At 44.4% G+C, this 25354-nt stretch overlaps 1 protein-coding gene across 4 annotated transcripts in view; it reads right to left on the reverse strand.

Annotated features, from left to right (window-relative positions):
* Positions 1-25354, reverse strand: part of LOC136647966 (ubiquitin-conjugating enzyme E2 variant 1) — a 78205-nt gene that overhangs the window by 14051 nt on the left and 38800 nt on the right. The window contains exon 1 of one of the 4 annotated variants that reach the window (XM_066623875.1): positions 16828-16934. The exons of 1 other annotated variant lie outside the window; for it this stretch is intronic. In XM_066623875.1, the coding sequence (XP_066479972.1) occupies positions 16828-16849 (22 nt within the window). In that variant the 5' untranslated portion in view covers positions 16850-16934. Of the gene's footprint in view, positions 1-16685; positions 16748-16827; positions 16935-25354 lie in introns of those variants that run through there. 2 more of the 4 variants (XM_066623873.1, XM_066623874.1) reach the window with 2 other exon arrangements.

Here is a 25354-nt window from a genome sequence, read left to right on the forward strand (position 1 = left end):
ATGTCCACCCAGGCTCCTCAGCATCATCAGATCCTACCACAAGGACACGAAGGGCACTGTTGTCTTCGATGGCTCCACATCAGACCCCTTTGACATCCGAGGCGGCGTGAAGCAGGACTGTGTTCTTGCACCAACCTTGTTTGGGATTTTCTTCGATGTCATGCTGAAGCAGGCCTTTGGAACTGCAACAGAAGGCATCTATCTCTGGACCAGATCTGACGGAAAGCTCTTCAACCTCTCCAGACTGAGAGCAAAGTCCAAAGTCCAGCTGAAATGTCTGCGTGACTTCCTCTTTGCTGACGATGCAGCTGTCACTGCCCACTCTGCCAAAGATCTCCAGCAGCTCATGGATCGTTTTAGCAAGGCCTGCCAAGATTTTGGACTGACGATCCGCTTAAAGAAAACACAGGTCATGGTTCAGGATGTGGACTCACCTCCCTGCATTACAATCTCTGAGCATGAACTGGAGGTTGTCCATGACTTTGCGTACCTTGGCTCAACGATCTCGGACACTCTTTCTCTCGATACCGAGCTAAACAAACGCGTCGGTAAAGCAGCTACCACGTTTTCCAGACTCACAAAGAGAGTCTGGTCCAACAAGAAGCTGACGGAACATACCAAGATCCAGGTCTACAGAGCTTGCGTCCTGAGTACACTTCTGTACTGCAGCGAGTCATGGACTCTCCGCTCACAACAGGAGAGGAAACTGAACGCTTTCCACATGCGCTGCCTCCGACGCATTCTCGGCATCACCTGGCAGGACAAAGTTCCTAACAACACAGTCCTGGAACGTGCTGGAATCCCTAGCATGTATGCACTGCTGAAACAGAGACGCCTGCGTTGGCTCGGTCATGTCGTGAGAATGGATGATGGCCGGATCCCAAAGGATCTCCTCTATGGAGAACTCGTGCAAGGAAAGCGCCCTACAGGTAGACCACAGCTGCGATACAGGGACATCTGCAAGAGGGATCTGAAGGCCTTAGGAATGGACCTCAACAAGTGGGAAACCCTGGCCTCTGAGCAGCCTGCTTGGAGGCAGGCTGTGCAGCATTGCCTTTCCCAGTTTGAAGAGACACTTTGCCAACAGTCTGAGGCTAAGAGGCAAAGAAGGAAGGCCCATAGCCAGGGAGACAGACCAGGGGCAGACTGCACTTGCTCCTGGTGTGGAAGGGATTGTCACTCCCGGATTGGCCTTTTCAGCCACACTAGACGTTGTGCCAGAACCACCTTTCAGAGCGTGTTACCATAGTCTTTCGAGACTGAAGGTTGCCTATATGTGTGTGTGTGTGTGTGTGTGTGTGTGTATGCTATGACAACTGCTAACTCTTTGATTGATGGATTTGGGACTATAAAGTCAAACTTATTACCTTTTATCTTATCAACACTTTTATCTTATCAACACGTTCCATATTCAGAGTGCGATACCATAGTCTTTCGAGACTGAAGGTTGCCAACAATGGTATCAACACTCCAGTTGCATATCTTTCCGGGTTAGCAAGGGCCTAACCATCAGTGCCCTGTGGTAATTCTAGCATCAGCTACAACAACAACAACAACAACAAGGTATTTATATACCGCCTTTCTGATCATCGGATTACTCCTCTGACTTTATTCAAGGTGGTTTACATAGGCAGGCGTTTCTAAATCCCTCAAGGGGATTTTTACAATCATAGAGGTTCTCTCTTTTCAAGAACGGACAACGTTTCAGAATGGATCTTCCTGGTTTGGTCTCACTGCTGGCCTCCAGTTCTCTCATGCAGGCTGACAAGCAGCTCCATCTCTCACATGGAGGGCAGCCAAGACACTTCTTGCTCACATCAAGAGCAGGTGGAATCACTCATCTCGGCTTGTCAGTTGCTTCAACGTCTGGCCATTCAAGGTGCGGGTGGCCTCAAACTGGTGACCTTCGGATGTTATCTTCAGGCTAACGGAGGCTCTACCCTCTAGACTAGACCTCAATGGGGGCTAAGCTAGAAGACTTTTTGAAGCCACAGCTAATGCAAGTGCCAAGTTAGTATTGAGAGGTCCTGTGTTTTGCTAGCTGTACTAGTCACTTGTAAACTGACTGGCTACGAGGCTCGTTATAACCAATTCTGTTTACAGTAGTGGTTCTTAACTGTATTTGGGTCCCGGCCCTATGGAGAATCTGATGAAAGCTACGGGCCCCCTCACCAGAAAAATGCTTAGAAGCACATACACACAAAACTTATAAAGCACCCAGTTTACAGAATCCCTGCAGCCCTTGGACCCAAGATAAAAGTTCCTAGTTTACAGGGTCTTAGTTCGCTATAAGTAACACATTCTCCCATATGAACCACCTTGCTTATTATAATCAGACTCTGCTCCCAAAAGTATCTGTTTCTGAAATAAGATTTGTTGGGGCAGGGAATGGGTCACCTTAGTCGTAAGACCCAAATTATGGAATTCACTTATTACAAATGCCTTCCACAGATGCCCTGATGTTACCTTTGTAGGCAAATGAAAATGCTTTTGTTCAGGCAGACAATTTTCTGATATTGGTAAAATATTTTAACATTATACAGGTCCAAACTTGTTATACACGGATTTTGACTCAATACGAATGGCCATGGCAAATGAGAAGGAATGTGCTGACCCCTGGAGAAGGGAAAAAATGCATCCATTTAAAATCACAGTTTAAAAAACTGCTTTTTACTGTAGTAGAGAGACAGTCATACAAGTGATTACAGATATAACCTAATTATCCACAGATTTTTCTATCTCAAAGTGAAGAGAAGTACCCTTTAAATTAAAGGAAAACAGTCCTTTAACAATAACCTCATTAATGCGAGAGAGGGTAGCTGGCTGACAATCCTTCAATCATTCTCTCTCCAGGCACAAGGCAAACCCCTCCCTTCCCCCGAGCACAAAAGAAGAAGGCTAAATGGCAGTGATTATCACCTCCATTCTTTCCCCCTCACTGTTGCTCCTGGTGAAGGGAGGGATTGCTGCCTCCTAGTGAAACCTATGTGCCTAGAGAGAGACTGATTGCCTCTGTGTGCATTTCAAAAGGTCAGCAAGGTTGTTTTTCAATCACAGGAGCAAAGGGACTTTGTTTTTTAAATTGATTTGCTTCAGTGCATAGCAAATTAGTCTAAAAGCAAATTTAGTTTTTTTGCCATCTACCTGAGTTCTGGAAACGGAACCCTCAGGAATAATGAGACTCAACCTGTATATTCTACACAACACATTTTATTATATTTGCATTATTTGTATGGAACTTGGTAGATGACCTGGGTTTCCTTTTTGGAAAGGAAGTCTACATAAAATGCTTAGAAATAAATATTGCCAGTAGCAGACTTATTCTTGGTAAAGCTTTTAGCCACAGTTGTCCTAGAATTCAAGCTGTTCCTAAATGCAAGGCTGTAAAGAGTGTCTGACAAGATAATTGATACCAAGACCTGGTTCTGGAATCTGCTGCTCTCTACCATTACTGTCATTCTGCCAAACGACAGAAACTGGTCATTTACCCAGTTGTCGATCCACATTCTAGGGGTGGCAACAGTACTCATTTTTTTTCCTTGGACAAGCAAGGGCTTCAAGGCAAGTGCTAACTTGTTGATTAGGCAATGTGTATATGGATTATTAACACACAAAAAAAACCCTGAGGAAACTTCTGTTGAAATGTGTATCTGCAATTAATTACTGCCAAAGTTGAATTAAAGCAGTGCTGAAGTCGCCTTCAATAGGAGGTTCCTGCTCGACAATGGCCATACAAATATGCACTTGGGAGTGGCAACAAGATGCAGTTATCTTGTTGTGACCTCCCTGATGTATCAGGTGGGCAACTATGAGGTACAGGTAGCTGGACTAGATAGGTCTTTGGCCTGATCCAGTGGGGTTCTTCTCAAGTTTCCATTGATTTTTTTAAAGTACAGATGAAAACTTCAGAATGTTGTCTTGAAAACCAATCTGTATCAGTAAAGTCTTATTAACAGGGTCTATAGCATTAACCTGTAGAAACCTAGGACACCAAGGCAAGAAATATGGGGGTTGCAAGAATTTACAAGAAAAAAAATACATGTCTAAAGCTGCAATCCTAACCACACTTTCCTGAGAGTAAGCCCCACTGAACAAAATATGAGGTACTTCTGAGTAGACCTGGTTAGGACTGTGCTCTAAGTTTCATCATATCCCAATAACAAGGCTTGTTTACTCACTGCAGCTTGAAAGGGTGATAAAAATTTCCACCCTCCTCACACATACAGGTACAGAGGAAACAGTCTTTGTACCAGCCCCCTCAATCTGGAGTGAAGAAACAGTAGGGGGGGGAGAGTACTTGGGATATTTTCCCCAAAGAATATAGACGGAAGGGAGATGGACACTTTCTTTCCCCAGCTCCGCAACTGGGTGGGTCTCTAGCAGCCTCCCAAGCATAAAGCTCAACTGTGAGCTATGCAAGTCTCCCATCTGAGTTCCACTGTTCCATGCTCAGGAGGCTGGCAGGAACTCAGCTGCAATTCTGAAACCCCAGAGTGTTTTGCCCTGGTAGCTATGGTGTTTCAGAAGCTATACACAGTTTGGTAACCAACCCTCAATTACTGCCAAGTGACTGGATGTTGTGTATTTGTGCTACCCATCCTAGCAGTAGCCTTGCTCTGCAAACAGTATCTTCAACCTGCAGAACCAGACTGCAAAATAAGAAGGTACTCAGAAAGGCATGAGAGCAGTGGGTTGGTACAGAGAAGCACTTTTGTTTTGGTATTATATATACAGTAACCCATGGATGCAGAGATAGAAGTAATGCAGCATAAGCAGCGCTTAATAAGTTTTTAACTAGCCCTTGGGGCCAGACAAAATTTACTCCTGCTGTTAGCCGTACTCCTCCCTCAAGAGGGAGGGTCTTAACTGCCACACCACACTACATTTCAGATGCCTTCAGAGGCCCACTGTGACTAGAGGCAATGCTTTGCCTCCTCCCTCAGCTCCATGGGAGGGTGGCAGCTTTTATCCCTGCTGTGCTGAGCCTGGAAAAGCAGTAAGACAACTAGCTGTTTTTCAAACCTGTTTGGCAGGGGTTTTCAAACTGGGGCAAAGCCCCAGCCTGAGGGCCCTGGCCTCTTTCCCCTTAAGGGGTGGGGGCAGCGTGATCCCCAAGAACGCATCGCTCAGGGAGCTGCAGGGGCTTGGCTGTACCACCAGAGCCTCCTGCAGTCTCCCAGGGATGGAGCGTCTGCAGGGCTCCCTGAAGCTTAAGAAGTTAAAGTGGAGTGATTGCACTCTACTTCTGGTTTAGCGGAGGCAGGACGAAATCACTCCGCTTTCACTTTCAAAGCTTCAGGGAGCCCTGTAGACACTCATGCAGGGCTCCCCGCATCCCCGGGACGCTGCAAGAGGCTCTGGTAAGTACAGACAAGCCCCTGCAGCCCCCTGAGTGGCACGATCCTAGGGATCTCCTTGTTGCCTCCCCCCCGCCACGCAAGAACTAGAGCGGTTTTCAAACTCCTTGAGAGTTTGAAAACTGCTGCTCTTGGGTGTTACTGTGAAATATGGGGCATTTTTCACTGCCCTGGATTTCTCCTTGTGTATAAGGGTGAAGATCTTGATGGGGGAGGGGGGAGTGTGCTTGCAAATATATTGACAAATGTAAAGGGGCAAAAGCAAACTATAATGTGCCCCAAATACCACAGCGAACAAAACCACCCTGTATCTGCTAGGGTGATGGCCACTGGTGAAAAAGCCCTGACCCAAAATTAAATCAGGCTGCAGGCTTGAAAATGACCAAGGAAATGGCAGGTCTTTACATATGACAGAAACAACATGGCCCAGACACTGAACAGATTTACCCACCTTCATGTTGTCTGATAGCAGATTTATCAGGTTTGCACATGTCAAAGTGTTTTCTAGGATTAGTTTGCCAGAAACATCAAGTTTGCACTCTCAACAAAAAATGAATACTGTCATCTACTTTGCACCTCTTATGATATCATGCCAGTCAGACATACAAGGTTAGCTACACTATTAAAACCTAGAAAAATTAGCTTTTAATTGCTTAGTATCCACAGCCCAATTTCAAAATTAAGACGACAATCCTATACACACCTACCAAGAAGCAAGTCTCACTGAACAACAGGACTTACCTCTGAACAGACATGCAAAGAAGTGTCTGTAAATCTCTCATACCAGTATAAATTTCAAGTGGCAACAGACCATCCATCCATCTACTTCAGTGTTTCTCAACGTTTGTCCTCCACTGTACCACTTTGCGTGGCCCACTACTGGAAGTACGATCAGAAGTAACTGGTGATGATACCCTCTCCAGTTACTTCCAGATTGCAATGCAAGAAACACCAATAAGAGGCTTAGGGCAGATAGGAAGGTTTTATCGAGTGTGCAAGAAGTGCACATTGGAGCTCTGCCTGCCAAATCAAGCCTCCTACTGCTGCTTTTTACATTAAATTGCTGATCTCACTGCCAGGCAGCAGGGCTCTGGGGGTCCCTCGAGTACCATTGGATACCACCTCAAGTACCACCAGTGGTAACTATTCGTTAAGAAACTCTGATCTACTTGATTCACAAGAGTCAGGTTAGGGTGACACAGCCTATAACTCAGTAAGTGAAAGTTTGACTTTTCCCAAGTCCTGAGGTTTTTTGGGTCTTAGATACCAGAAAACAAAATATCTCCTTCTGCCCACACCAGCTCATCCCTGGGTATCAGTTTCTCTTTGCTAACACAGGTGTGCGCTGCTGAACAACCTTCCGCTTACTGATGGACTGCATATACAAGGGTGGCCAAAGCACAACAAAGAGGCTCTTAATGATGCAGTCAGGTCTTCCATGGCTGCAGCAGAGTATCTGTTTACACAACAAAGAGACTCTTAATGCAAAGAAGAGGTAGTCTACCTTCAGTAGCCTGTGCAGCCAACTAGTGCCTGACAAGGAGTGTCTGTTAAGGCACAAGTTTCGGTAGAATGTTCGCTTAATGATCGAATCACATAACAGGGATTAGAGAACGTATCCCTGCCATTAAGTGGTGCACACCTATAATCTCTTCTTGTCTGCCAGTCTTACATTTCTGTTCCTTTACTACACCCCTTTAAGGCAGAGAGGTAAGCTTACCAGTAGCCAGTAAATGAGAATACACTTTGTATGCAACACTTCAACAATAAATACATTTTAGATTAGAGGGTATTTTGTATCAGAAGCCATAAAAACATTAGACAAATCCACATAGCATAGATTACAATTAGCTTATTTGCCATATAGTTAAACAGGGCCTCTAGGTTCAAAGGAAGTATACTTCTGATTATCAGAAAACAGGGACAAAGGGAATACAAACTCCATGTATCTGATTGTTCATGCATCATTGCTGGAGACATAGTGCTAGACCAGCTGGACTCTGGGACTACCATGGAATATAAATTCTTACCTCATATTGTTTTCTACACTATTCAGAGTTTGAAAGCAGACCTTGCACCCATTCTAACATCCTAAAACATCCTCCACGCGGATGATAAAAATGAACTGGCACTCTGCTACATTATCAAAACAAAACATTAAATTGAACAAAGCACTGATTATGGATTTGTACTAAAATCAATTCTTGCTAAAGAGATCAGATTAAATAACTATATTAAGTTTCTATGGATATCAAACAGCTCTTTGTAAAAATAAGACCTCAGAACATATGTTACAGCAGATCTGCTTTAATTAACCTATTTTTCCCCTATCTATAATTGCACGTAGTCACAAAATAATAGATTTTCAAAATTTTGAGAGCTGACAGAGCCTGTAATCCACCAAGTCCTGCCTCTTGGTGGTGATCATGGCACTAGAAGCAGGAAGAGGTGAGATCAAGAGTTTAACTATGCTGAATTCTAAATCAACAAAAGTCAGAGTCATGGATTTTGTTTTTCACAACTTGTGCTAAATTGGCAACAATCAAGTAGCTATTTTGGTCAATTTATACTTGGGTTCTCTTGAGCATATTAGAAACCACACAATACTATTTCTTAGTTTTCTGTAAGAATCTGTAGTCACTCAGACATTTAAAGTACACACACACACACACACACACACACACACACACAAACACAGCAACCACCTTTCTCCTTCCAAACTACTCCCTTTCAAAGCCTGTTATAAAATTTTCAAAAGTACATATTATGGATCTTTCCCATTGTTCTGACAGAATGTTACTGACAGAACCGCTGATCTAGGGAACACACATTAAACCAGCACATAATCCTGCTTTTGATATTAAGGTAGATATAAAAGACTACAGTCGACCCTAGTAATCTGCAGGGGATCTGTTTTAGGAGCCCCCATGGATGGTAAAAAAGAGGTTAAATCAAGTCCATGATTTAAAAAAAAAACCTGGTCCCTTTTAAAAATGTTTAAACAAGTGAAAAAAGCGGGGGAGGGGGATGTTTTCCTAACTATCCCATGGCAAGCTGGAGGGCTGCAGGACAGTATGGCATTCCCAGAAGCAATTTCAGGGTTGCACCAAGGCCCCCTCCCCCTTCCTTGGCCTTGCATCACACCAAAATGCATCACAGAAGCATTTCTCAAATGCTTCCACCATCTGTGTAAAGACAAATCTCCAGATCCAAAATTCATGGATGAAAAGGGTGGACCTGTAGATCTCCTTTATGAAACAGCCTGTCAGCAGGAAGGGTCCATCTCAAGGTTTCACTGCCAAATAGGACCACAGGTGGTGGTCCAAGAGAGTGCCTTCTCTGTTCACACTATACATGGAAAAACTTGCTATTAGTGTGAGTACCTCTTCACCAGATATTCAGAGCGCGATACCATAGTCTTTCGAGACTGAAGGTTGCCAACAAAAAAAACCTCTTCACTGATTTTGTGACAGCAGTTATGCTCTTATTTTGTTTGAGTTTATTGTTTCTTTGCGTCTTCTGTGATGATTCATTAATGACTGCTTGTTGTGCTGATACTTTTTAATATGCTTCAATTGCTCACTTGCTATTTTTAACTTCTGTTGTGAGCTGCCCCGGGCACCTACCAAAAGGGAAGATATAATTAATTTAAAATACAGGGGCACTTGGTATCCATGGGGGATTTATCCAGGACCCCTGTGGATATCAAATTCCACAGATAATGAAATCTATGGGGGGAGCCTGGCATGCCGCAACATTTACTTACCTGGGGAGCACCTGGCCCTCCAGAAGTCACACGTGGGCTCCTGACCTCCTCAGAAGGCCTCCTGCGTGCAACTGGAAGGCATTTCATCCACTTGTGCCCAGGTGTTCTAAGGCTGTCCAGCCATGGGTTTGGGCATCTGTGGATATCCAAATCTGCAGATGCCGAACCTACAGATAAGGAACATCTCCAGTCCTCCTAATACATTTTAAAGGCATAAAAAACATCATTTCCAGCTTGGAGGAAAAACTGAAATGACTTTTTTTTCTCTATATCAGTCATTCTGAGCCCAGCAGAGGCTGTGGACAGATGCGTGCAGGCTCCAAAGACTCTTAAGTGGTGAGGGGAGCATCTCCCACCCACCCCCCAATATCAAATTCAGGTATAGCAAATTCAGGTATACACAGGGGGTTCCAGAATGGAAACCCCGTGGATACGGGGGTTTGTCTGTATTCTACACAAGCAAGAAAGATTGGCACTTGGTGTTTCTTAGCATGATTATGACCTTCTTGAATGCAGTCCCCTTCCCCTTTTAATGGCAGCATGTTTTGAAACTGAGGAAAGTTTGTAAAATAGTTTATATGACATGACATAAGAAACTAACACACAAAAGGAAGGAGTTCAAGATTCTACTGGGCATGCTTTTATGAGCGAATCCTATGCCCTAGTGTTTTCCCTGTTAAAGGCCATGGTTTTAGAGCTTAGCATTAGCAGTGAAGACATTCTGAACAAGTCAATTAGACAAATACTGAGTGTCACATGTGTTTCATGATCCGAATACAGAAGTCTCAGGGGAAACACACACACACACACAGCAGGCAAAAACGTCATTTGATCACTAAATGAAGTGCTCAGACTGTTTAGTGGAAAGAGCATGCTCTATGACCAATGAAACTACCACTTAGCACAGACAAAGTTATCACTTGCATTCACTTCCCCTGAGGTTGCTGTAGGAATTTTTGTTGTGTGAATCAGCCTTAAACAGTCTAATGAGAACATGATTACTCCTTTACAACACTGCCACACTAGGGCAGGTTATAAATCCATTTTTTTTAAAGCATGCATCTTGAAGTCATAATGTCTCCGAAATGAAAGAGGGTGAAATGTTAGCAAACTGAATCATCATAATTATATTATCCATACTTGAAGTGCATACAGGCAGCCAAACCTTTACAACTATTCTAAAATAGTTATATGCTTTGAATTTCCTATACAAAAATGCTCAACATTCATATTAATTACTTTTTTTTTTAAGTCATCTGGGGAATTAGAACCACAATCATAGTCACTGCTCATTAAATCACATAAAGAGGTACATTTGCATTCTTAACCCTCTCACATAACTAGGCACCCAAAATATTTTCATTGTTCAAAAATGGCTGTGTACGTTATTTCAGTGTTTTGACGCTATTTTATTGTGATACCATTATTTGTTATGTCACTGAATCTTTATTTTTTAGTTGTTCATAGTTGTTCAGCTATCCTAATTACTTACTGAAGAGTATTATATAAAGTAAATACAATTAAATTTCACTTCACATTTGAAAAATAGTGCTAATTGGTTGCCCAAAGCTACAAGGTAGCTGCAATAAATTATTATTGCTGGGATACATCCCAGAGCATTCAGGAAAGAGGCAAAGCAGTTCACACTTCAAACTGGGTGCTGCTCATGATTTAGACTCTAATGACTTTTGTTATAGGAGACTCAATACACTCAGTAAGCAGGTATTAACTTTAACTTAACACTGAATGCTTGAAGGGGCAGCCAAGAGAGGCTGTCCAGCCTGTTGTGGCAGATTTCTCCAGGCTGAAATGGCCACACTCTTTATTAGGCCTGCTGAAGTTCTATATGCACATTTGGCTCCTCCACTGCTTAGTGCCATGAGCCTGGGTTTGACTTCCATGTCAAGAAGTGAAAGAGAATGGGGGGAAATCAACAAGCAGGTAGTAGCAACTCCCCTCTAAACTGACAATGCTTGTCTGCCCAGAAACCATAGCTCACTAATTCTGAACATGCATTCCATGAAGCAGGTCTCAGGATTAACAGTGGCATCTCCAACTGAAAGGATCTAAAGTAGCAGGGTTGGGAAATACCTGTCTGAGGCCCTGGAGAGTTGCTGCCATTAGAGTAGACCACACTGGACTCAATGGAACAATGGCCTGCCTTGGTATGAGGCATGTTCATATGCTATATTTTATCTACTGCTGCTACAGGATGTATACTTGCTATCCTCTGAACAGCAGCAAATTTCCTTTTGGCCTATTCTGCATCTCCTTCTACTTGTTATTCTTTTGCCAACAGCCAATACCACAGTCACAGTCAAACTTCAATTATTTGCGTAAGTCAACAGTGCACAAGTGAAACTTGATTCAAAGTAGCAGCCCAAACCATGCTGCAGGCCTATATCCTACTTTTAAAGCTTGACCTCCTATATTTACTTTAAAACTGCAAGCTTGCAAATGACATATATAGCACTGTTAATGCACACACATGCCCTTAACGTGATCAAAACTGAAAGGCATACATCTTTGCTTTTAACATGACAAGGTCAATTGTGCGATAAGAATGGAAAGGCAAGCACACAGTTGCCTCTCTCAGTTGTCTATCTAGATGTGCATGTACTATGGCTTACGACACTGCTACCCCATCATATGGAAGCCACTCACCCCAACTAGAACCTGTTTCCTTGAGACAGCGTAGTATATTTCCTACAGCATTTCTAAGTAATGGCCTTCAAAGCCAGTCAGGAAAAGAAAAAAGGCAGAAGAAAGTCATTTGCCTTGTTCTTCCAGCCAATTCTAAACTGCAAAGTCAGCAGCTGCAAAGGATTAAGGGACTGTAGGCTTCACAGGATGAAAGGACATGAAGTCCCACGTCAGCATCACATTTTATACCAACAGCCCCATCCTAGCTCTGCCTGAAACAGCACTAAAGTGGTTGAGAGAAAGTTCCAACCAGGCCACCTGCACAACAGCACAAAAAATGGTGATATCTTGATGCTGTGTTGACATTACACCAGAACACAGGTCAATATACTGTTGGAAGTGTCAAAAAGGGAAGGTGTCAGCTTTTCAAATCGGCTGCCAAAAGAGAGCACATTTGTAGCAGGAATATCAAATGCAGGCCTCAAGGAAGATTAATAGATTAGCTGACATGTGACAAAATATTGCAAACCTTACTTCCGTCTCAAACCTCTAAAATGAAGACTGACATTAAAAACACCATAGTTACAAATGGAGCATTATTTTTCGCTTCCTCATTCAAGAATTATTTCCTGCACAGTATATATTTAACCTTTAGTTCAAGTATGCCTCTGTACTAATTTGTCAAAGCAGAACTTTAAAGTAAAACCAGCTTTATAGTTTCATTCTGAACTGACAAGGTAGAATACAGTAGCACTGAGGTGTGAAAAAGATTCTGATTACTCTGCTTTAAGGTATTTTTAAATCATGTATACATATTCATTTTATCATTTTAAATCTGATAGCAAGCATTCAATCAACAGGTCTTATAAATAGCTATTATTGTTTAACAAAACTATTTGCCCAGAAAATGAATAGGAAAAAAATATGATACAATGGTCAGAACGCCAAGGAGATATGAAATCCCTGAGTGATCTTTTGCTAGTCGTATTTTCTCAATCTAACCAACTTCACAGGATTGTTGTGAAGAGAAAATAGGATAACCCCTATATATGCCATCCTGCGATTCATGAATGAGAGTGGGATACAAATGTGAGTGATAAATCACTGCCTGATTTCCTCAGTCAATTTTTGTCTAAAAGATTATCAAAATCAGAAAAAAGGATATAAACATACCGCTAGTAAACTCTGATAGGAATGTTGATTTCATCACTAAACATAAACGTCAACGCATTAAGGCAGTGGTTTTCAAACTCTCCAGGAGAGTTTGAGCCACTGTAAGTGCTTGCTGGGGGGGAGGCAAGCGGCGTGATCCCCAGGATCACACCGCTCAGGGGGCTGCAGGGGCTTGGGAGCACTTACCCAAGCCTCCTGCAGCCTCCCAGGGTGCGGGGAGCCCAGTGTGAACCTTTGTTAGAGCTCCCCGCAACAGTGAATGTAAAAGCAGAGCGCTCGCGCCCCACCTCCGCTAAAGCGGAAGTGGAGCGCGATCACGCCACTTTCACTGCTGCGGAGAGCCCTAACAAAGGTTCGCACCAGGCTCCCCGCACCCTGGGGAGGCTGCAGGAAGCTTGGGTAAGTGTTCCCAAGCCCCTGCAGCCCCCTGAGTGGCGCAATCCTGGGGATCGTGCCGCTGCCTCCTCCCTGACTCCAGGCTGCCCCCGCCCCTTAAGGGGGCAGAGGCCAGGGCCCACAGGCTAGGGCGTCATGATGCCCCAGTTTGAAAAGCCTTGCATTAAGGTATTTTATTAGTTGATAATATAAAAGCAGCTAGGGATGTTAAGTTAAACAGTATCTTGGGCATTGGACTTTAGGATAAATAATTAAGATTCCTTAAAAGAAATGTACGACTCTACCAGCATAATCCAGCGACAAAGATGCTAGCCATTCACCACTAAGATACATTATAGGACAACTCCAAACTCCCTCCAGGCCAGCAGAAATTATTCAGATTAGTTTATGTTTGCTTCAGCTCCACAGGGATGTAGGGAGAGCTTCCATTAGTGTTACACTGTCATCTTCTTGTTTCTTTCTACAGTTCTGTGCAGATAATCCTTATGCCCCAGACAGCAGCCTAACAAACCACAGCAACTATCAACTGCATTTAATATTTATTCATCTCGAGAAACTAACTGAAAAACAAAATGCAATGGAAGCTGAGCCTAAAAGGAAAAAAAAATGAGTAACACATCCTTCACTCAACTAGAGGAAATTCATCATTCCCTTTCAAATTCACTTTGGAAGATCCCCTATCACTCTAAGAACAATTTTTCTAGCTCATTTTCTTAACCTTTGGAACAATGATTGTTATTTGTAGGATAACAGCATCCCTTACTCAATGATTCCAAAACTTACCCTCATCACAGCACCCTTTTTTCACAGTGCCCTACCATGGCATTGCCATGACAGAATGAGTTGGTCACTAGCCCTCCCCAGAGACTGCACAAGATCTTGTGAGAACTGTGCAAGATGTCTGCACTAAGACAGCCAGGAAAAAAGGTCACCCGGAACACCCCTGTGAGTTTGCTGTGGCACCTCAGGGCACTATGGTACACAGTATGGGAACCACTGCCTTATTACCTTGATTATATAATGCCTCTGGATAAAGATGGTATGGCTCCACAGTATCCTTTTTCAGTATTATTGTTAATAATACATTCCAATGGACACTCTGATGAGACCGCTAGTCTACCTTTCACCCCCTTCTTTAGAACTGTGGTCATCCTTAACACAACCTTTCATTCATAAATAGTACTTGATATCAAACTCTTTTCTACCGCTTTCTTCAACTCAGCACAAAAATTCTTTATTTCAAGAAAAGATACCCTTCATCTGACTAAACCTATTCAAGTTTTACCTTGATTTTAAGTAGCCAGGTTATCCACAATCCCCTACTTGAGATCAGTTTACCACTGGAAACCCCAACAGATAATCCAACCCCATCAGATCTTCTAATTTAGAAACACTCTGAGCAACTCTAGAGAACCCTAAGGAGCACCTACCCTATTACAAAAATTTTCCCTATGCAATAGAATAAAAAGAAACCCTGCCATAAGTTTCTCTAACCCATTTTTAAATCTAAGAAACCACTGTTAATCACAAAATTATATATATTAAGGAATTTTCAAATTAACTTTAGCATTTTTACAGAGTTTACCTCAACTCTTTTAAGGCAGACCATTAGTACTTCTATTTTTCAGGAAAGAAATTCAGGCTGAGAGATGGTGGCTTGAACAAGGCCACACAACACGTCCACAACATAAACAGAGCTTGAACTTGCATCTTACAAACTGTGCTATCTACTTACACACTGGAGACCCATCCATCCCTGCTACAACCTGAATTCTAGAAAATTTGCTACAGCATATTATGACACTCCATCCATAATGATCTTCACATATCTTCTTCTCCACTGGTGACATCCAGGACTAACTAAGAGTAACTGAGTTTCAATATGGCAAGCCTAGGTTCAAATCCCATTCAGTCATGATGCTCAATGAACATGTCAACACCACCAAAACAAACGTAATACTAGCATTTACAGCTACTTAGCATTTACAACCCAAGAGCAATTACATACTACTTTAAATGCTACTATATATTATCTTAGTAAGCTTTACAAGAGTCCTGTGAGGTAGCCTGCTATTGTCCCATATTGCAGATGGAAGTGCGAAATGCAGGGTGCAGAGGTTGAAAGACAGGATAGTAGCTTGTCTAAGATTTTCCTTTGTACTTGTGACAGAAGCTAAGCAGACTATGAGCATAATTGTAATTTGAACTAGAAACTTCCTGTTTCAAAACCGAGCACGATGGGTACATACAGTACTACTTTAATCAACCCCTTTGGGAAGCAAGAACATGATTCTGAAGGATGAACAGAACAAATAATTTAGAGCAGTGGTTCCCAACCTGGGGTATGTGTACTCCCTGGGGTACTTACCAGTACCTTTAAGGGTACTCAAAAAATAATTGAATAATGACAGAAAAAGGCAGGTCTGATTACAATGCCTTGAAGGGCTGGCAAGGCAGGAAGGAAGGCAGCTAGCTTGTTGTGAAAGTCACACCAATTGTTAGTTTCTGGTCATCAATTCACATAGTATCAGATATGGTCCAGTAGTTGAAAACATAAATAAGAAATAACAGCAACTATATTAATTACAAACCTTTTGCTAATATGAAGAGTATAATTTATGGAAATGGGCTGCCAAGGGGTATGCAAGTGAAAAAAACACTGGGAACCATTGATTTAGAAAAGCCCCCTTCAACCTATTTCTCTCAAGATTTATCACTGCCTTTCTTCCTGACTCCTCTTTTCTAAAGAAGCACCCCAAAGTCACACCCCACCCTGAAAACTTATCCTGTCACACAGCCCCACTTTCCTCCACAAAAAATGCAAAGGGAGGGGGAAGCACCCTAAGAGCAGACCAGTAGGATAATTTCAAGGGCCCTTTTAGTCCAGCCCCCTACCTTCAGTGGGATCTCTAAAGCTCCCCACCTCCACTGGGATCACTTCAAGGGCCCAGCCCCCTGCCTACAGTGGGATCATTTCAAAGGTCCCTCCAGTCCAGCCCCCTGCCTCCAACTGGGCTAGCTAGACACCCCCTGGGACCAGTGATGGGCAAAAAGTCGTGTCCCCCACCCCGCAGCTCCTGCTCTCTCGTGAGGTATACTGCTCCTGCACCTGGAGGCTCCACCGCGCTTTCAGGGTGGAGAAGCAGCCAGCCTCTTTCCCCCGCCTGCCTTCACTCCCGCGTTCCCTGGGGGGCTCCCCCACCCCGACAAGAGCCCCTCCACGCCCCTGCCTGAGGGGACCGGCCGGACTCCCCCCTCCCCTTCCATAGCCCTGGGCCCAGAGGGGCCTCTCCCCCAGCCCGACGTCCCACAGCGGCCGCCAGCCACCGCCCCTCGGGCCCCAGACACACCCAGCCGGCGAGCCGGCGTCCGGGGGAGCCGCCGGGCCGCCCCCTCCGCTCCCAGGGCGCCGCGCTCAGCCTCCGCCCGCGGGCCGCCCCCGCGCCCCGTCCCGCAGGCCGGGCTGGCCTCAGCCGCCCGGTCCCCTCTCACCCGAGCCCGTGGTGGCCGCCATCTTGCGCCGCTGTCGCTGCAAGGCCGGCCTCCCTCCGCCCACGTCACCCAACGCGGGAAGTGAGCTGCGCCGGCCGAGCGGGCCGCAGGGAGCAGGCGGGCCGGGAGGGCGCAGCAAGCAGGAAGCGGAAGAAAGGCAGCGCGACGCCGGCTGCGCGCTTTGGTTTTGCGGTGCACGGACTCTGCCAGGCAGAAAGAGGTGCGCGGGAGGGCGACGCTGAGGCTGCCGTGTGTTCAGGCAGAGCAACCCCAGCACAAGGGAGCAGGGCACAGGTTCAATCCTATCCACACTTACCTGGGAGTAAGCCCCATTGACTATAATGGGACTTACTTCTGAGTAGGCATGGAGAGGAATGGGCTCACAGGCTGCAATCCTATCCCCACTTACCTTGGAGTAAGTCCCATTGACTATAATGGGATTTATTTCTGAGTAGACAGGTGTAGCTTGGGCTCACAGGCTGCAACCGTACACAATTACCTAGGAGTAAAGTTACCTGCAACATACACAATTACCTAGGAGTAAAGTTACAATCCTATCCACACTTTCCTGGGAGTAAGCCCCATTGACTATAATGGAACTTCTCAGGAGACATGCATAGGCTTGGGCTCTCAGTCCCATTGAACTCAATGGGATTTACTTTTGAGTAGACACACTTAGGATTGTGCTGCCGATGTAAGGAAAAGTGCGGCCACGCAATGGGATATCTGTGCATGTTCCCCAGCACTGAGATACAAAACATTTTCAAAGATAATAAATGATAAATCAGTAGTTTATTTACAGTGCAATTCTACATATGTCTATTCACAAGAGAGTTCCATTCAATTCAGTTAGATTTTCATGGAATATGGTAAGTGCATTTATAGACTGATAATGCAACTGGTCTAATTCAGATGGAGGTTCTAACGGGGAAGGAGAAACACATGAACCTAAGAGTTTCTGCAAAGACTAGATCAGTGGTTCCCAAACGTTTTAGCACTGGGACCCACTTTTTAAAATGATCCTTCTATCAGGACTCACCTAGATTCACAAGAGATTAAAAGAAGATCTAGAAAAAAATATTTTATTTATTTATTCACAAATCATAATAACCAGAAAAAAGATGCTCAGATATTTATCTCCTTATATTTATGCATGCTTGCAAACTGCAGGAGCTGGGTTTTTTGCAGGGCAATGAGCACCAATCTGATTTTTGAGTAACCTCAGGGCTTGAGGCCATTAGTTGACTGATCTTTATCATCTGTGTTTCGATTGGCAGCTCTGCTTCATGACCCACCAAAAATCAGGTTGCAACCCATCAAAGAGTCCTGACCCACCATTTGGGAACCACTGGATTAGACAAGCATTCTGTTTCCACCACTAGATGCTTCAGGGAAGGCCACAAGCAGGACATGAAGGCAACTGCCCTCCATCTTTGGGCCTAGCATCACAGAGATATGCTGTCTCTAGATGGAGGTTTCACCAGGTTGTGCGTTTAAACACTCTTGAGGTACCCAACTTCTATACACTTGTCAAATCCTGTTTGCTTTAAAGCTGACTAAGCTGTTGGCTACCCGCACATCCTCGCGTAGAACTTACACCAATTAACAGCATGGGCAAAGTTTTAATTAGAGAAATAGCTATGGCCAATAGCTTAGAAGGATTTGCAAAAGATTAGGTGCACACAGAGAGGATAAACTTACCAAAAGGTCACCTATAGACAGAGAAAAAGAAGTCACGTGGTGACAATGTTCATCTATGCGGTTTGTTTATTCAGCAATTGTCTCTACAACGTATTTTATAACAGAGTGCCAAACTGAATATTTGGTCTGTTGTGTACATATAAATATATAAGCTGTAAATGTGGCTCATAAAATAAAAAAACCAGAAAGACCTCACAACCAATAAAGGTCCCGGTCGCACAATATCTGAAAACACACTCAACAAAAAAAACAACCCTGTGGTTTTGAAACCTGCAGGGGAATCTTTGTACAGCATCTGCCATGGAACTCCAGTGCATTCTAAAGAATTCTGGGGTATAGGGTAGTGCTTCTCAAACCATCTGATGTGATGGACTGGTACTGTTCTAGGGTGCACATTAATTTCACAGGGCACACTGACTAGGTGTGCTGGGCTTGCACTGAACCAATCCTGGTGGCTTAGTGGTAATATTTTACATTGACTAACAGTAGTTCTCCAGGGTTTCAGGCAGAGAGGGTTTTCTCCCAGCAATACCTGGATTTGCTGCCAGGGATTGAACCTGTAGCTTTCTGCAGGCACAGCAGCTGTTCTATCACTGCCTGCCTGCCTGTGTTACAGCCTAACTGCCAGCAGCACCCTACATTATATCCGAGGCCCTCCTGCTGTGGTACATAGCACAGGAAGTTTCATAGAAGTGGGTAAACCGTCTTTCAGGGAACCTTGTCTACTGTAGATGAATTTCCAAGAAGCTTCCACGCATAGAAACTTCCTGTGATTGTATTTGAAAAACCATGGCTTTAAACCAGTGGTCAGGTAGTCAAGAGCTGGGAACCCACAAAACCCAACTTGTAATGTGGGTTTCCCCAACCACCAGAGCTCAGGAGTTCAGCAGAGGAGATGGCTGGGTGATTGAGCCACTCTGAGTCATCCTATTCCCACGAAGTATTGACCTATCAGCATGAACTGCTGTTCCACCCCTTCTTTATATCTGGAAGGAGAGAAGAGGCAGAAAGTGGTATGGCAACAGTGTGCACAGTTTTGAAAGGCAGAGAGCAGAGGGAGAGCTCTCTGGTGGTAAGAGCAGGCAGCTGAGCAGGCACTGAAGTTTGTTTTAGCCAAGACCCCTAATCTCTTCAAAACCAAAGTCTCTGGCAGGATTTACCTCACCTACCATCACTAGCCTTGGCCACTGTTGCAACTGTGCAGGCCCGAAACTCAAAACAAATGGCGATGGCAGCATTGCTACAATTCATCTGAGGGCAGGTTGTGATCCCCAACTAACCTGCCCAAGTCCATTGCAATCAGTGGGTTAAGACATCCCTATCTACATAGGATTGAGCCATTTTACAGCCTAATCCTAGGCAGGTTTACTAGGACATAAAGCCTAGAGTTCAACTGAAGGTATGCTCCATTGAATATCAGACTGCAGTCCTATATCTACAGCTCTTCACTTATAGAGACATAGGTGGAAGACTTCTGCTATAAACAATCTATGTTCACCAAACACACCATCCTTTATAATTGTGCCATCTTTGTGCATGGTGCTTTACCCAGAGTAAGGGCCAGCAAATGTTCCCCTGAATGAAAACTGTTATAGTGCATTTTCTAAACATTTGAAGGTTAGAGCTATATTGCAGATCCAATATAGTTGTCTGCGGTGGTTCAGCCCTGCTGGGTAGAGCTATTATGTCTGCTGGTTCCGGACATAAAGGCAGGTTGGTAAGGCCTCAGGCTAATTATTTGTGCCCTGGGCCTTTGGCAAACATAAGAAGTACCTCTGGATCTCAACGTATATTTTTTTCGTACAGTACTCAGTTGGGTCCAGCAGGAGTCCTCCTCAACAAACAGAAGTTGTTTACAATCTTACCTAACTTTGCCAAGTTCCTGCTCCCAGGTCAACACCATCAGATCCTGGGATCCTCACCCCTGAAACCCACAGTCAAAAGAAAAGACATAAAGCAAGAGTCCCGTTGAAATTACTAGAACTTAATTCTGAGTAAACAGACAAGTTACACAAGCCTCCATTATATACAGCCGCCATTAAAATTAAGTGGAACTATGTCTTTAATAGGATACGATTGTACCCATGCCTGAACTCATAAATACTGCATATAGAAATTTTAAGATTTATAAATAATGGATTAAATTTAGGCTTATACTTTAAGAGGTATTATTCAATCAGTGCTAAATATTCCCAATAACTGAAATTTGAAATACTATTGTTGGGATCCCAGAAAACTACACAAGTTCTACATGGCTGTTTTCCCAAACAGATGGCAGCTATATGGTCAACCACTTAACTCAGAAGCCTTTCCAAAGCAGTCTGAGATATGGTGTGATGGTGTTAGGTCTTCCAGTCAAAGAAATAAAAGTGAAAATTCCACTGAGCACATCCGTACCCTGGGCCTTTGGCAAACATTAAAAATACCACTATGGATCCCAGCCTATATTTCTTTGTACAATACTCAGCTGGGTCCAGCAGGAGTCCTCCTTCCCCAAAGGAATGACTGCATGGAGAAGTTGAGAAATTTAGGTTCTTGTTTGATGTCAACGTGCAAATGACCAGGCAGCACTTAAAGTTCTAAGATAGTAAAGCCATGAGAGTGACATGACTAGAGGCAGATTTAAACCAGAAAAAAGACACAGTAGGATGGTAACAGAGCATACATTTTTATTTATTGCATGCAGAAAGATCTTAATTCAACCTGATATCTCCTATAAGGACATAATATAGTGCTGCTTTTTTTTTTTTTTTAAAGGATGATTTTGTCTTTTAACTCTTTGATATTTGAATGGCTTAAATGAAAGATTTACTCCCTTATTAAAGTATATAACTTGATTTTTGGAACATTTTTCTTGCTTGATTGACTGACATTTACAAGCCATCTCTATAACTGTTGGTATTTTTTTTAAACACAAAAATTAGTCTGACCTTGTAATTCAGAATACCAGTCAAGATGTAATGAAAATGTAGTAAGATTCTTCTTACTAACAAAATATGAATTACATTGAATTCAAATTACTGCTGGCACTTTCATTTTCAAAAGAACTAATATTGCATCTCTTTACTTGGTGCAACTTGAAATCTGTTTTATTGTCACTTATCCAAATGGTACTGTATATTGGAGCAGGATAATGAACAGAATATTGTGGGTTATCAATTTTTGCAATCAGTAACCCACCCCAGCCTTGTGGACCAGGACTTCTCCATATTTAGGGTCTGGTTCAGTGGCCAAGCAGATGCTTTGCCCACAGTAGGTTGAAAATTGGCTGGGAGACCATGACAAAGCTGGCAGGGGAAAACAGAAGCAGTTGCTGTTGTGAACTGCGGGAAGGTGACAGGTACGTAATGGATGCCGCAGGCTTCCAAGAAAGAATGATTTCTTGGCAAACCTGAAACTGCTCCTGCTCTAACAGGCATACCCACATGCAAGATATGACCATGACACAGGTTGTGGTAGGCAGAATCAGTGGACCAGCATCTACTGGATTCCATGGTTATTTGCTAGCAATCACACTGGCTTTGTAATTGCATCTCTCAGCTTCTGTGTTTCTCACTTGTAAAACAAAAGTATTAATGGCTACCTTTGACCTGGAATGCATGCAGTTCTCCTGGCCAGTATGTTGGAATCCTCAATCCCTATTAAGGTCTGTGTTTGTATGCACAGGTTATCCTAGTGTGGGATTCATGAGTGTAGTATGCAATTGGCTGTACAGCCCTGAGCTATCATTTTGCAGATGGTTCTGTCCCTCAGCCACTTTTGTGCATTTTGCCGTGAACCTCAGGATTCAAGTTAAACACAACTCCTGCAAGGTTGAAGCCCACTCAGCTGTTCTACAAGGAGGTTAACAGTTCAAAACATACCTAAATAGCAAATATGTGCAAAAGGAAAAGATGTACTATACAGTGCATGCCATTTTAGTATTTATATATTGTTGGCAACCTTCAGTCTCGAGAGACTACGGTATCGCGCTCTGAAAGGTGGTTCTGGAACAGCGTCTAGTGTGGCTGAAAAGGCCAATCCGGGAGTGACAATCCCTTCCACACCGGGAGCAAGTGCAGTCTGTCCCTGGTCTGTCTCCCTGGCTATGGGCCTTCCTTCTTTGCCTCTTTTTCTCAGTCTGTTGGCCAAGTGTCTCTTCAAACTGGGAAAGACCAAGCTGCACAGCCTGCCTCCAAGTGGGCCGCTCAGAGGCCAGGGTTTCCCACCTGTTGAGGTCCACTCCTAAGGCTTTCAGATCCCTCTTGCAGATGTCCTTGTATCACAGCTGTGGTCTACCTGTAGGGCGCTTTCCTTGCACGAGTTCTCCATAGAGGAGATCCTTTGGGATCCGGCCATCATCCATTCTCACAACATGACTGAGCCAACGCAGGCGCCTCTGTTTCAGCAGTGCATACATACTACGGATTCCAGCTCATTCCAGGACTGTGTTGTTTGGAACTTTGTCCTGCCAGGTGATGCCGAGGATGCATCGGAGGCAGCACATGTGGAAAGCACTCAGTTTCCTCTCCTGTTGTGAGCGAATAGTCCATGACTCGCTGCAGTACAGAAGTGTACTCAGGATGCAAGCTCTGTAGACCTGGATCTTGGTATGTTCCGTCAGCTTCTTGTTGGACCAGACTCTCTTTGTGAGTCTGGAAAACTTGGTAGCTGCTTTACCGATGCGTTTCTTCAGCTTGGTATCGAGAGAGTGTTGGAGATCGTTGAGCCAAGGTACACAAAGTCATGGACAACCTCCAGTTCATGCGCAGAGATTGTAATGCAGGGAGGTTAGTCTACATCCTGAACCATGACCTGTGTTTTCTTAAGGCTGATCTTCAGTCCAAAATCTTGGCAGGCCTTGCTAAAACGATCCACGAGCTTCTGGAGATCTTTGGCAGAGTGGGTAGTGACAGCTGCATCGTCGACAAAGAAGAAGTCACGCAGACATTTCAGCTGGACTTTGGACTTTGCTCTCAGTCTGGAGAGGTTGAAGAGCTTTCCATCTGATCTGGTCCGGAGATAGATGCCTTCTGCTGCAGTTCCAAAGGCATGCTTCAGCAGGACAGCGAAGAAAATCCCAAACAAGGTTGGCGCAAGAACACAGCCCTGCTTCACTCCGCTACAGATGCGAAAGGGGTCTGATGTGGAGCCATCAAAGACAACAGTGCCTTTCATGTCCTTGTAGAAAGATCTGATGATGCTGAGGCACCTGGGTGGACATCCAATTTGGGGAGAATCTTGAAGAGGCCGTCCCTGCTGACCAGGTCGAAAGCCTTCGTTTGATCTAGGAAGGCTATAAAATGTGGCTGTCGTGGTTCCCTGCATTTCTCCTGCAGTTGTCTAAGGGAGAATACCATATCAGTAGTGGACCTGTTGGCTCGGAAACCGCACTGCGATTTTGGATAGACGCTCTCTGCAAGTACCTGGAGCTTCTTTAGTGCAACTCGGGCAAACAGCTTTTCTACAATGCTAAGGAGAGAGATGCCGCGGTAGTTGTTGCAGTCACCCGTTGCCTTTGTTCTTGTACAGTGTGATGATGTTTGCATCCCTCATGTCTTGAGTTACTCCACCTTCCCTCCAGCAGAGACAGAGGATTTCATGCAGCTCAGTGACGATGATCTCTTTACAGCACTTTAGGACTTTTGGAGGGATGCTGTCTTTTCCTGGTGCCTTGCCAAAGGCAAGGGAGCCCAGGGCCACGTGAAGTTCTTCTAGGGTTGGTTCACTGTCAAGCTCCTCCAGCACAGGCAGGCGCTCAATGTTGTTCAGCGCTTCTTCGGTGACTACATTTTCTCTGGAATATAGCTCAGAGTAGTGCTGCACCCAGCGTTCCATCTGCTGCGCCCGATCCTGGATGACCTTGCCTGTGGCAGACTTCAGGGGGCAATTTTCTTCTGTGTTGGACCTAGGGCCTGCTTGATACCATCATACATCCCCTTGATGTTGCCCGTGTCAGCTGCTATCTGTATCTCGGAACAGAGCTGGAGCCAGTAGTCGTTAGCACATCTCCTGGCAGTCTGCTGGACTTTGCTGCGTGCAGCTCGGAGGACCTGCAGGTTGCGCTCACTGGGACAGGCCTTGTATGCTGCTTGAGCTCTCCTCTTTTCCTCAATGACTGATGTCAACTCCTCAGAGTGGGCTTCAAACCAGTCTGCCACCTTGTCGGTCTTCTTGCCGAATATGGACAAGGCGGTGTTATAAACGGCATTCTTGAAATGTTCCCATCTGTTGGATGCGTTTGCGTTGGCCGGGCCTGGAAGAAATTCCTGAAGCGTTCGTGCAAATTCCTGCACTTTTCTCTGATCCCGGGTCTTGCTGGTGTCAATGCGAGGTCTTCCTTCCTTTTTCGTGTGATACAGTCGCTTTGTTTGGAGTTTCACTCTGCTGCACACCAGGGAGTGGTCAGTGGCGCAGGCAGCACCCTGATAACTGCGTGTGATCTTGATGCTGGGAAGGCTGGAGCGTCTGGTGAGAATCAGGTCGAGCTGGTGCCAGTGCTTTGATCTTGGGTGTCTCCAAGAGACTCTATGTTGGGGCTTCGTGTTGAAGAACGTGTTGCTGACACAGAGACCGTGATGACAGCAAAACTCTAGCAGGCGTTGGCTATTTATATGTATTTATATGTATGTTCACTGGAAACACAATGCATCCAACTTGAGGGTTGCCAGATCTGATTGAAATTACTCTTCCCCTTCAACATGATGCAATGCTGGAAATTTTTGGCAAGTGGTATGATCTCTTGAATTGTTTTCAACCTAGAGATTGAAGCTGATTTCTGGAGACTCCAGACCAGGCCTACAGCCATGGCAACTCTACTCAAAGATCAAATATAAGGAGAGCCTGA

This window comes from Tiliqua scincoides, chromosome 4, assembly GCF_035046505.1.
Source record: "Tiliqua scincoides isolate rTilSci1 chromosome 4, rTilSci1.hap2, whole genome shotgun sequence".
Classification (NCBI taxonomy): domain Eukaryota; kingdom Metazoa; phylum Chordata; class Lepidosauria; order Squamata; family Scincidae; genus Tiliqua; species Tiliqua scincoides.